Source organism: Lynx rufus, unplaced genomic scaffold (genome assembly GCF_022079265.1).
Source record: "Lynx rufus isolate CCGP_SWC_20201006 ecotype Redwood Valley unplaced genomic scaffold, mLynRuf1.p SCAF_2, whole genome shotgun sequence".
NCBI lineage: Eukaryota > Metazoa > Chordata > Mammalia > Carnivora > Felidae > Lynx > Lynx rufus.
The window spans coordinates 116,845,583-116,858,064 of record NW_025814834.1 but is presented as its reverse complement, the minus strand read 5'-3'; the positions used below and the strand labels follow the sequence as shown (position 1 = coordinate 116,858,064).

General features: G+C 37.9%; 1 protein-coding gene across 3 annotated transcripts in view; it reads right to left on the bottom strand.

The window, feature by feature from the left end:
- The window catches only part of ARNT (aryl hydrocarbon receptor nuclear translocator), a 76,066-nt gene that overhangs the window by 32,374 nt on the left and 31,210 nt on the right, over positions 1 to 12,482 (bottom strand). For all 3 annotated transcript variants that reach the window (XM_047085357.1, XM_047085359.1, XM_047085358.1), the window contains exons 3-5: positions 11,495 to 11,539; positions 4,676 to 4,720; positions 928 to 972 (exon numbers count right to left, since the gene is read on the bottom strand). In XM_047085357.1, the coding sequence (XP_046941313.1) occupies positions 928 to 972; positions 4,676 to 4,720; positions 11,495 to 11,539 (135 nt within the window). The remainder of the gene's footprint in view (positions 1 to 927; positions 973 to 4,675; positions 4,721 to 11,494; positions 11,540 to 12,482) is intronic.

Sequence of the window (12,482 nt, the reverse complement as noted above, 5' to 3'; positions counted from 1 at the left end):
ATTTTTGACAGAGAGAGAGGCAGAGCATGAGTGGGGGATGGGAGGGGGGAAGAGAGAGAGGGAGACACAGAATCCGAAGCAGGCTCCAGGCTCCGAGCTGTCAGCACAGAGCCCGACATGGGGCTCGAACTCACGGACCGCGAGATCATGACCTGAGCCAGTTAGACGCTCAACCGACTGAGCCACCCAGGTGCCCCAAGGCTGACCTTTTCAATAACCACATCAAGGCTGTTAAAACTTTTCTGGGAAACCATGAAAAATTCAAGCACCAAAGCAAGGCTGTAATGCTATGACACAGTAATCTAGCCTGTGAGTCTACACAGGAAAATAAGGGTGTGCTTTCTAGAAAAGTGTGGAATAAATATTAAGGCCTAAATGTTGGACACTAATTTCAAACACAGGTAACTTTATTAGTTTTTTTTTTGTTTTTTTTTTCTCAAGTGCTTATTTATTTTTGAAAAAGAGAGAAAGAAAGACAGAGGCAGGCAAAGGATCCCAAGCAGGCTCCACACTGTCAGCTTGAACTCATGAACCATGAGATCATGACCAGAGCCGAAGTTGGATGTTTAACTGACTGGGCCACCCAGGCGCCCCTATGAGTCTTCTGATAAAAGATTATTTCCCTGCTAAAGCACCACCTGGTACAGCTGCCTCCTTTCTAAGAACTTTTATTCTGTGAAACTTAGTGCTAAGATAATGAGGAAAAGAGAAAACTATAAAATTATTAGCAGTTACTTAAATTCCTCAACGCACCCACTTTCTGATTGGGGAAGCCAAAGTTCCTGTTACACACAAACTTCCAAAAACTCTTGTCCTCTCTTGCCACAGATAAGGAAAAACACAAAGAGAAAGGGGAAGAAAACAGAGTAAGAAACAGGAAGAAGCAGCAGCATCTGCTTCATCATGCTGAAAATACTGTTCTCCTACCTGGCGAGTCTCTCTTTATCCGCAGAGCTCTGCTCATCATCCGACCTAAAAATAGAATTAATGAACTAAGCTAAAATAAAAATAAAAAGAAAGAAAAAAAGAAAGAAAGATGGATGGGTGGATAGAAGGAGAGGGGAAAGGAAAAGAAAAAGGAAATAGAACAAAATAGATGCAGAGAAAGGAACATTAAAATATGGACAGGAACCTTGCCTGTAACCCTACAAAAGTCATTTGTTAGGATAAAGAAAAATTAACTTACAGGACAAAGGTTGACATAAAAGCAAGGCCAATATTCATTATAAATAAACATAGTCTTAACACAGAAAGCACTTTGCCAATCTCTGTAGAGGCCAATGATATATATAGTTTGAACAAGAACCAAACAAGGGAAGACCATTCTCACACTGCTCCCAATTTGGAAATAAAATACCCATATATGCTATTCTCTAATAAAAAAAAATCTAAGAGTAAATCATGATGAGAATATCACATTGTCACAAATGATCACAAAATATAATCTCTCTGTAACACAGACGCATACACATGCACTCACAGACAAAATAGCCAAACAGGGTTCTTTGGAGAAATTATATAAATAAAACTTAAGAATTAGGTTTCTGGGACATCCCATATCATTGATTTTGTAATTAAATAGTAAATTTCTTTTTTAATTTTTTTTTATTTTGAGTAAGAGAGTGAGTACGTGCACAAGTAGTGGGGAGAGGAAAAAAGAGGGAGAGGGAGGCAGGGAGGGAGGGAGGGAAAGAGAGAGAGAGAGAGAGAGAGAGAGAATCCCAAGCACAGAGCCCGACATGGCGGGGGGCGGGTAGGGCGGGCCTCAATCCCACAAACCATGAGATCATGACTTAAGCCAAAATCAAGAGTCATATGCTCAACAGACTGAGCCACCCAGACACCCCAGTAGTATATTTCTATTTAGTCACTCTCCCATTTCTTTGTTGTAAAGCCCCAACACTGCTGGATCCCCAGTGCCAGCCCCCACTCCCCTGGAGGGGGCTACAAAGGATTACCACTAAGTTTTTCTGGAAAACTGAAATACTTTGAGTTGGTGGCAACTGAAGAAACATCAACATGCTGGTAGGCCAATGTATCAGTAATCAACTCCATTTTAAATATAGATAAAGAAGCCTCAAATAAAATGTCTACATAAGTATGACATATTAACAGGCTGAAAGATTTTTCACTTGTGACATGTACCATGACTTTATCGGTACATGGGAAAGTTTCTATAAAATGGTCAATGAGGGTAGCCTGGGAGGCTTGTCGGTTAAGCAGTTAAGCATCTGACTCTTGATTTTGGCTCAAGTCATGATCTCATGGTTTGTGAGATCTAGCCCTATGTCAGGCTCTGTGCTGACAGTGGGGAAGCCTGCTTGGGATTCTCTCTCTCCCTCTCTCTCTGCCCCTCCCCAACTCACGCACACCTATGTGCACACCAGTGCCGCACACACACACACACTCTCTCTCAAAATAAACTTCAAAACAAAAATAAAAATAAATGGTCAACAGGAAAAGATTCAAAATAACACAGTAACAGTAAGAACAAAAATATAAAAATATACATATGTTGATAAGAAGCGCAAGAGAACTGCATTATATTAAGTATACATACTTAATGTTCATTGGGTTATTACAGTTCCTTAACAAACTACAAATATTTTTTTCAAAGATTTGAGAAAATACATACATTTTCAGTTTTTGAAGACCCTCTACTGAATTCCCAAGGAGGATATGTGAGGTGAACAGCATAACAAATCCTCTCTTAGAGGAATGAGTTGTTTGAAAGAAAGTTAAATATCTAAAATTCCTATTATCGTTATTCCTACTACTACAAATCCCTTTATCTACTCTCATATCTCTGAATGAAATATGTGAATGTATATTTATATTAAGTATGACAAATGAAAACTAAAATAATTCAGTAATGCTTTCATAGCTTTTTGGAATTTCAATCAAGAGACTGTGAACCTGGGGCGCCTGGGTGGCTCAGTCAGTTAAGCATCTGACTTCAGCTCAGGTCATGATCTTATGGCCCATAAGTTTGAGCCCCACATTGGGGCTCTGTGCTGAAAGCTCGGAGCCTGGAGCCTGCTTTGGATTCTGTGTCTCCCTCTCTCTCTCTGCCACTCCCCCACTCATGCTCTGTCTCTGTCTCAAAAATAAATAAACATTAAAAAAAAATTAAAAATAAATAAATAAAAAGAGACTGTGAACCTGTACCATCAGTACTATTTGATGGCTTGACTTTCTTTTTTTAATTTTTTTTTAAAGTTTATTTATTTAAGCAATCTCTACACCCAACAAGGAGCTTGAACTCAGGACCCCAAGATCAAAATTGCATGCTCTACAGACTGAGCCAGCCAGGTGCCCCTGAGGGCTTAACCCTAATGCAGCTCGAAAAACTGTTCCCCAAGCATCTATGACTAACTTCTCATTTTAGAGATGGTTCATATCCTGAAGTGTTTACAAGGATCTACTTCAATAAATAAACCCTTTGAAAATCTCTTAAATTCACTTCTTTCCTATTGCCATTGCCTCCACTCTAGCCTAGGCACTATGATTTTAGAGCTATCTTATTACTTCAACAGCCTCCCATCTACTTCCCTGAGTACAGTGCTTCTCTTTAATCAATCCTGTACAGTGCTACTAGAGAAAAATCCCATACATATTTTATTTATTAAAATCTCTTATTCCAAGTCTATAATGGCATCTTACTGTTTCAGATAGTTATAAGCTACTCTGACATTTCTTAGCCCTCTACATCAGTGGTTCTCAAAAGTATGGTCCCTAGACTAGCAAAATCAGCAGTAAATATATTTTAAGAACTCAGGTAAGCACTGGATTTTTGATTATTTGTTTTTCTGAGGTGGCTGCAAACTCAATTAAGAAAAAGACCAATTCACTGTTTAATAATATACAGAATGAACTTCCTAAAAACAAAACATCTGACTTGAGAAGGATTTGTTGTTGAATAAAAGCATTTTTCATCATCTTGACAAAATTTAAAGAAATTTATTCCAATCAAAACTCACCTCCACAAAAATTGTTTCTGTTGTCTTTTTTTTTAAATATGAAATTTATTGTCAAATTAGTTTCCATACAACACCCAGTGTTCATCCCAACAGGTGCCCTCCTCAATGCCCATCACCCATTTTCCCCTCCCTCCCACCCCCATCAACCCTCAGACTGTTCTCACTTTTTAAGAGTCTCTTATGGTTTGGCTCCCACCCTCCCTAACTTTTTTTTTTCCTTCCCTCCTCCCCCATGGTCTTCTGTTAAGTTTCTCAGGATCCACCTAAGAGTGAAAACATATGGTGTCTGTCTTTCTCTGCCTGACTTATTTCACTTAGCATAACACTCTCCAGTTCCATCCACGTTGCTACAAATCTGTTGTCATTTTTAAAAGAAAACTATTATCTGTACAAATTTTGTGGACCCATTCAATAAAAATGCAACCAAGAAATCCATAGCCTGTGTTCCTGTGGACACCCAGCAAGCACAATGTATAGCTACCTATCATATGAATAAAAACACTGTGTAAATTCTACCATCAGTTTGAAGCCATGTTACCTGAACATTAACAATAGCTGTCATACGTAATTCTGTCAGCTTTCAGAATAGGAAGAAGACTGAACAGAGAAATTAACTCTCAATGAGATCAAATTAAAACTCAATATGCTTGTTTGCCTGATTCCACAAGATGGCCCAAGATGCTCTACTACATTACCTGGCAAATCGCTCCTTATCATTAGACATCTGATCATCATCACACCTGAAGGAGAAAAATGGGATTAGCTCAAAGCATTATACTTGTTATCTATTTTATTCTGAAATAAAAACTAGAAAAGGGGTAAAAATATTCAATAGAAAAAAAAGCGCCAATGGAAAAGTATCACAAGACAACAGAGACAGTAATAGCATCCCACAGAACTTAAAAAACCCACGACTCTTATATGTTCTCCTTTACCCTTATTTATCAAACACTCCAAAAAAAGATGATGACCTCATGAGGGCCCAGCTGACTGCCCTGTCAGCACCACTCTGAGGTTAGGGATAGTTCTGTTCTGTTTAATTATTAGGAGGGGGAGGGGGGACATGGAACATAAAAAAGGTTAAGATGGTAAATTTTAAGAGTACACTTTGGTAGTACTAACTATATTCATATTGTTGTGCAACAGATCTATGTAAGGTTCTAACCTTGTAAAACTCAAACTCTGTAGCCACTAAACATCATCTTCCCATCTCCTCCCCACCTGACTCCCAGCTCCTGGCAACTATCACTATGCTTTCTGTCTCTAATTTTAACTACTTTAGATACCTCTTATTAAGTGAGACTATACAGTCTTTCTGTGACTGGCTTATTTTACTTAGTATAATGTCTCCAACATTCATCCGTATTGTAGCATATGCCAGGATTTCTTTCCTTTTTAAGGCTGAACAATATTCCATTGGACATATATGCCACATTTTCTTTAGGTATTCATCTATAAACGGTTATTTGGGTAGCTTCACCTCTTGGCTATTGTGAAAATGGGGCAGCGAACATGAGTGTCCAAATATCTCTTTAAGACTCTTTTATTTATAAAATAATTTTATTTTTTTAATTTACATCCAAATTAATTAGCATATAGTGCAACAATGATTTCAGGAGAAATTCCTTATTGCCCTTTACCCATTTAGCCCACCCCTCCTCCCACAACCCCTCCAGTAACCCTCTGTTTGTTCTCCATATTTAAGAGTCTCTTATGTTTTGTACCCCTCCCTGTTTTTATATTGTTTTTGCTTCCCTTCCCTTATGTTCATCTGTTCTGTGTCTTAAAGTCCTCATATGAGTGAAGTCATATGATATTTATCTTTCTCTAACTTTGCTTAGCATAATACCCTCCAATTCCATTCACGTAGTTGCACATGGCAAGATTTCATTCTTTTTGATTGCCAGGTAATACTCCATTGTATATATATACCAAATCTTCTTTATCCATTCATTCATTGATGGACATTTGGGCTCTTTCCATACTTTAGCTATTGTTAATAGTGCTACTATAAACATTGGGGTGCACGTGTCTCTTCAAAACAGCATACCTGTATCCCTTGGATAAATACATAGTAGTGCAACTGCTGGGTCGTAAGGTTATTCTATTTTTAATTTTTTGAGGAACCTCCATATTGTTTTCCAGAGTGGCTGCACCAGCTTGCATTCCCACCAGCAATGCAAAAAGAGATCCTCTTTCTCCGCATCCTCGCCAACATCTGTTATTGCCTGAGTTGCTAATGCTAGCCATTCTGACACGTGTGAGGTGGTATCTCATTGTGGTTTTGATTTCTATTTCCCTGATGATGAGTGATGTGGAATATTTTTTCATGTGTCAGTTGGTCATCTGGATGTCTTCTTTGGAGAAGTGTCTATTCATGTCTTTTGCCCATTTCCTCACTGGATTATTTGGTTTTTGGGTGTTTAGTTTGATAAGTTCTTTATAGATTTTGGATACTAACCCTTTATCTGATATGTCGTTTGCAAATATCTTCTCCCATTCTGTCCGTTGCCTTTTAGTTTTGCTGTTTCCTTCACTGTGCAAAAACTTTTTATTTTGATGAGGTCCCAATAGTTCATTTTTGCGTTTGTTTCCCTTGCCTCCGGAGACGTGTTGAGTAAAAAGTTGCTGTGGCCAAGATCACAGAGGTTTTTGCCTGCTTTCTCCTAGAGGATTTTGATGGCTTTCGGTCTTACATTTAGGTCTTTTACCTATTTTGAGTTTCTTTTTGTGAATGGTGTAAGAAAGTGGTCCAGGTTCATTCTTCTGCATGTCGCTGTCCAGTTTTCCCAGCATCACTTGCTGAAGAGACTGTCTTTATTCCATTGGATATTCTTTCTGGCTTTGTCAAAGATTAGTTAGCCATACATTTGTGGGTCTATTTCTGGGTTCTCTATTCTGTTCCATTGATCTGAGTGTCTGTTTTTGTACCAAGGACTCTGCTTTCAATTACTCTGGATATTTATAACCAGAAGTGGGGCTGCTGAATCATACAATGATTCTGTTTTTAATTTTTGAGGAATCCATACTGTTTTCGACAGTGGTTAAATTTATAATTTACAGTCCGACCAACAGTGCACAAGGATTCTCATTTCTTCACATCCTTATCTAACGTTTATTTTCTGTTTCTTTTTTTTAAATATTTACTTTTGAGAGAGAGAGAAAAAAGAGGGCAAGTGGGGGAAGGGCAGAGAAAAAGGGAGACACAGAATCCAAACCAGGCTCCAGGCTCTGAGCTGTCAGCACAGAGCCCGATATGAGGCTCGAACTCACAAATCATGACCTGAGCTGAAGTCAGATGCTTAACTAACTGAGCCACCCAGGTGCCCCTATTTTCTGTTTCTTTGATGGTGGCCATCATCATGGGTGTGGGGTGGTATCTCACTGTAGTTTCTATTTGCATTTCTCATGACTAGTGAGTAGGACATCTTTTTATAATCTGGTTTGCCATCTGCATATCTTCTTTGGAAAATTTCTATTCAAGTCCTTTACCCATTTATAATCAGGTAGCGTTTTTTCTTATTGAGTTGTGATAGTTCTTCACATGTTATAGATATTAGCCTCTTATCAGATACATGCTCTACAAATATTTTGTCCCATTCCATAGGTTATCTTTTCACTGTTTTAGTTGATCCACAGAAATTTTTAAGAGATAATTTTTAGTTATGGCTTAAACAATGCTCTTTATCGCTTTGATCAAGGAAACAATCCATTCATCCTAACAACTTTGGTACTTAGTAAGCAATAACCCATGTCTGCTAAATACAGAAACTACAGGATTTGTTGGGGGAGAGAAACCTAACTTTAAATACACTACTCTAGGAGTGCCTGGCTAGTTCAGTCGGTATAGCATACAATTCTTCATCTAGGAGTTGTGAGATTGAGCCCCATGATGGGTATAGAGATTACTCAAGAATAGAAATAAAAATCATCTAAAAATAAGTTAAAATTAAATTAAAAATAGAAACACTATTCTCTGGATCATTTAAATTTTCCTCTTCTCACTGCTACAGGATATAGCAAAGATCTATCAACTTTGAGCTTTTGGGAGAAAGGTTAAATCTCATGAAATTTGCAGTTAAACCAGTTATTAAATTAGAGCCAAGGGGCACCTGGGTGACTCAGTCAGTTAAGCAACTAACTCTGGCTCAGGTCATGATCTCACAGTTTGTGAGTTCGAGCCCCACATCGGGCTCTGTGCTGACAGCTTGGAGCCTGCAGCCTGTTTCGAATTCTGTGTCTCCCTCTCTCTCTGCCCCTCCTCTGCTCATACTCTGTGTCTCTCTGTCTCTCAAAAATAAACAAATGTTTAAAAAAAAATAGAGCCAAATTTATATTGTTTCTTCATAGGCTGTGTATCCTCAACTAGTCCAACCTTAAGAATTTTCAGTTTTTGCAAATAACAGGAGGGGCACCTAGGTGGTTGAGTTTCTGACTCTTGATTTTGGCTCAGGTAATGATTCCAGGGTCATGGGATCGAGCCCTGAGTCTGGTTCCACGCTGAGTGTGGAGCCTGCTTAAAATATTCTCATTCTCTCTCTCTCTCTCTCTCTCTCTCTCTCTCTCTCCATCTCTCTCACGTGCGCACGCGCTCTTTGGCCCTCTCCCCTGCCTGTGTTCTCTCTCTAAAATAAAAAAAGAAGAAAAAATTAAAAAAAAATAAAAAGAACAGGAGAGCAGAAGAAGAATGGGCAAACATGAGATGTAGTGGAATTTTAGCTCAAGTACAAATGGTCTGTTCCTAGGACACAAGCACACTTTAAATCAGATGCTATAAACTCCTGGTGAAAACATGTGACCTAAACTGAAAAAAAGACCTATAATTTATATACTAACTTGGAATCTCAAGACTGAGTCTTCTAGATCCTTACTACTTAAAGTATGGTCAGTAGCTGGAAGCAGCAGCATCACCTAAGAGTGAATCAGAATGCAGAGCCTTGGGCCCTACCCCAGACCTACTGAATTAGAATCTTCATCGTAACAAGAAATCCCAGGTGGCTCTGTACATGCATTAAAGTTTGAGAAGCACTATTCTAGACACTAGTAACTCTGATATTGTACCTAGAGTTTCAAAGCCTTGACATTCTTAAAAATTATGTTATAGATGTCTGGAGAATGTAACAAAATGGCATTTGAACAAATCAATAGAAAGAAATAAATTAAAACTTTCAAAAGTAGCATCCACCAAGGAGATTTAGTGCTGACTTACAGAAACAATGCAAGTAAGGCTTTCATACATTGACCAGAGTGGAAAATTGCAATTGTTTAAAAAAAGAAAAAGAAAAAGAAAAAAAAGATAAAGAAATTTGGAGATGCCTCTCTCAGGCATTATGACCCACTTGGTAAAATGAACTGTGACAGTTTTTTTTGTTTGTTTGTTTTTTGTTTTTTTTTATGATTGGGGAAAGGAAAAATGAACTTTTCTGGATTGCATATCTCTTGTACCTACTAGATTTTTTGGAAATGGAGGCAATGACTCAGGGCCAGAGCTAATTGACAAGTAAGACTAGTGGTTACCACTATGCCATTCATATGCACAACACAGTTCCACTAATAGCATCTATCATCATAATTAGGGATTCCCAATGGAAGAATTTCCAGAATTGTTTGAGAAAGTCCATCCTTCCACCAAAATTGAAATATCTTCCCCTCTTCACTTTTATTAATACTCATTAATTCTCAAGAGCTCTCTTGGAGAATTATTTTCTCCAATATTTTGAAATGATTTCTTTATGGTAGCCAAGTCATGGTTGTTGTTTTCAAGAATATCTGGTAGGATTCAGCAACTAGTAAGTAGTGAGAAATACAAGCCTAACTTTAAAAATTACTTTAAAAAAAAAAAAAGAAAGAAAATGAAAAAAAAAAATAGATGTCTCTGACTGCACTTAAGCATTATAAAACTAAACAATGGCAAGCAATTTAATTTATAATATGGGCATCCTCTATGCAAAAACAAAAATTGAGGAGATTATGAATATACATGCACACAAACACACTGAAAGACACTTACATATGTACTGAATATTTCTGGAAGGATACTCAATAAACTGGAAACTGTACTTGTCTAAGGGGAAGGGTCTGAAGTGAAAGGAAGATATAATTGCACTATATATAACTTTGTACTGCTTAAAAACTAACAACATATATTACTTTTTAAAGATTTAGTTAATAAAACAAATAAATGAAATCTGGACACTCATATTACACATATATTTTTTAAATACGGCTACTTTATTTATTAAATATTTGTCAGTCAGCAAAGTAGACCCACCTACGTAACATTTTCAACTCTGGAAAGAAAAAAAGGCAGGTTGCAGGCAAGGCTATTTTCCTTTCTTTGATTCTTACTGCTTTCCTTACTTAAAAACAAAGCCAAATCATAGATCTTCAGCCAGAATAAGTATTTCTCTTCTCTGAAAAAACTCCTCCATCAATATATCGAAAAGTCCAGGGGGCACCTGGATGGCAGTCAGTTGAGTGTCCAACTCTTGATTTCAGTTCAGGCCATCATTCCAGGGTCTCAGGATCGAGTCCTGTGGTGGGTTCCAGGCTGAGCATGGAGCCTGCTTAAGATTCTCTCTCTCCTTCTGCCCCTCCCCAGCTCACACTCTCTCTCTCAAAAATAAAATTCAAGGGACGCTTGGGTGGCTCAGTTGGTTGGGTTGACTTCGGCTCAAGTCATGATCTCACAGTTTGTGGGTTCGAGCCCCGCATCAGGCTCTGTGCTGACAGCTCAGAGCCTGGAGCCTGCTTTGGATTCTGTGTCTCCCGTCTCCCTGCCCCTCCCCTGCTCACGCTCTGTGTCTCTCAATAATAAATAAATGTTAAAAAAAAATTTTTTTAAATAAAATTCAAAAAAGAAAAAAAAATCCATTTTCAGTGTTCCAGAAGATTCATCATTCAAGGATACAAATACCAATTCCTGGTCTGTAGAAGTCAACAGGTATCAGAAGGTATGAAAGGTACATTAATGACCCCCCCAAGGAATTATACCTTACCTTCCTCCCACCCTGACTCAGGACTTGGATATAAGATTTGCTTTGGCCAACGGGACACAAGCAAATGTCAACATAAAGCAAAGGTTTGCTAAGCACTTAGACTGGGACTTGTCCTTTAGATTGTAGCCAACAGCATGTAAAAAAACTCTGACGACCTCCTTAAGGATAAAAGACCACAAAGAAAACACCATAACAACCCAGCCAATCCACAGCATTGTGAGAAACTATAAATCATTATTATTTTTAAACCACACAGTAACAGATAACAGAAACAGAGGGCCTTAGGAATTCCCTGCCCTCTCTTCACTGAGCTCCTTCCCTTAGAGCCATTAACAAACTGCTTTAAAAAATTATTATGAGTTATAACATAATAGGAAACTTTAGTTTTAGGATGAAGCACTCTCCTTAGGCCTAAGGACAAAAATATTACAAGTCAGAAATATCATGAACTAATTTTTTTGTGTGTGAACTAATTTTTATTATCAGAAATCTAGAGAAAATTTTTCAAAATCTTACCTCAAAAATTTACTGTTCCCTTCTCCATCATCATCAAAATCCAACCTGGAGAAAGCCAAGAGTAAATATTATAAGCCTACTGCCAATACAGAGCATTATGAAATTAAAAATTCTCAACCCACAAGCTATCTGAACACTCACCCAAATGGAAGAAGGAAAAGAGGAGGTGTACAGAAGTGAAACAAAGCTATATGACTTCCTTGCACTAAACTGGGCAATCAAAAGAGTACCCACTGCTACCTTACATTTTCCTAAGTTGGCAATCCACCTTTGCCAAAGTTTTACATCAGAGTACAACCTCTACCAAGGAACAGGAATCCACTCAAAAATCAAAATGAAAAATTAATATGAATAATTCAGGTCCATTTTTCATTTCTGTGAAAGTTTTTAAAAGTTCATTTACTTATTTTTGGGGAGGCGGCGATGGGCACAGAGAGGAAAGAGAGAATTCCAAGCAGGCTCTACACTGTCAGCACAGAGCCGGATGTGGGGCTTGAACTCACAAGCCATGAGATCATGACCTGAGCCAAAGTCAAGAGTCAGATGCTTAACTGACTGATCCACCCAGGTGCCCCCATTTTTCATTTCTATAGGCTAAGCTAGGTTACCAGCTTTCTGAAACATATTCCAAAACAGTGATGATACATAAGGGAGTAATTTAATATCTCAGAAAGTTATCAAATAATGCTTCTTTCCATCATACATCTAATAAACATATAATATATGCTACACTCAAGACAATGCTAGATGAGAAGAAAACAAGAGACTTGACCTCAAGGGACTGTCTATGTAGACAAAAATATAAAACAAGTGAGAATAGAAAAGTGCCATGTGAGAAGCAAAACCAATATGCTATAAGACATGTTATTTAGTGAAAGCAGCAGTGACTTTCAAGGGATTAGGAAGATTATAGGTAACAAGATAGGACAATCTCCTATTAATTTCTGTACTCTATTAAACTAAAATGATACCACTTTAACCCAGTGAC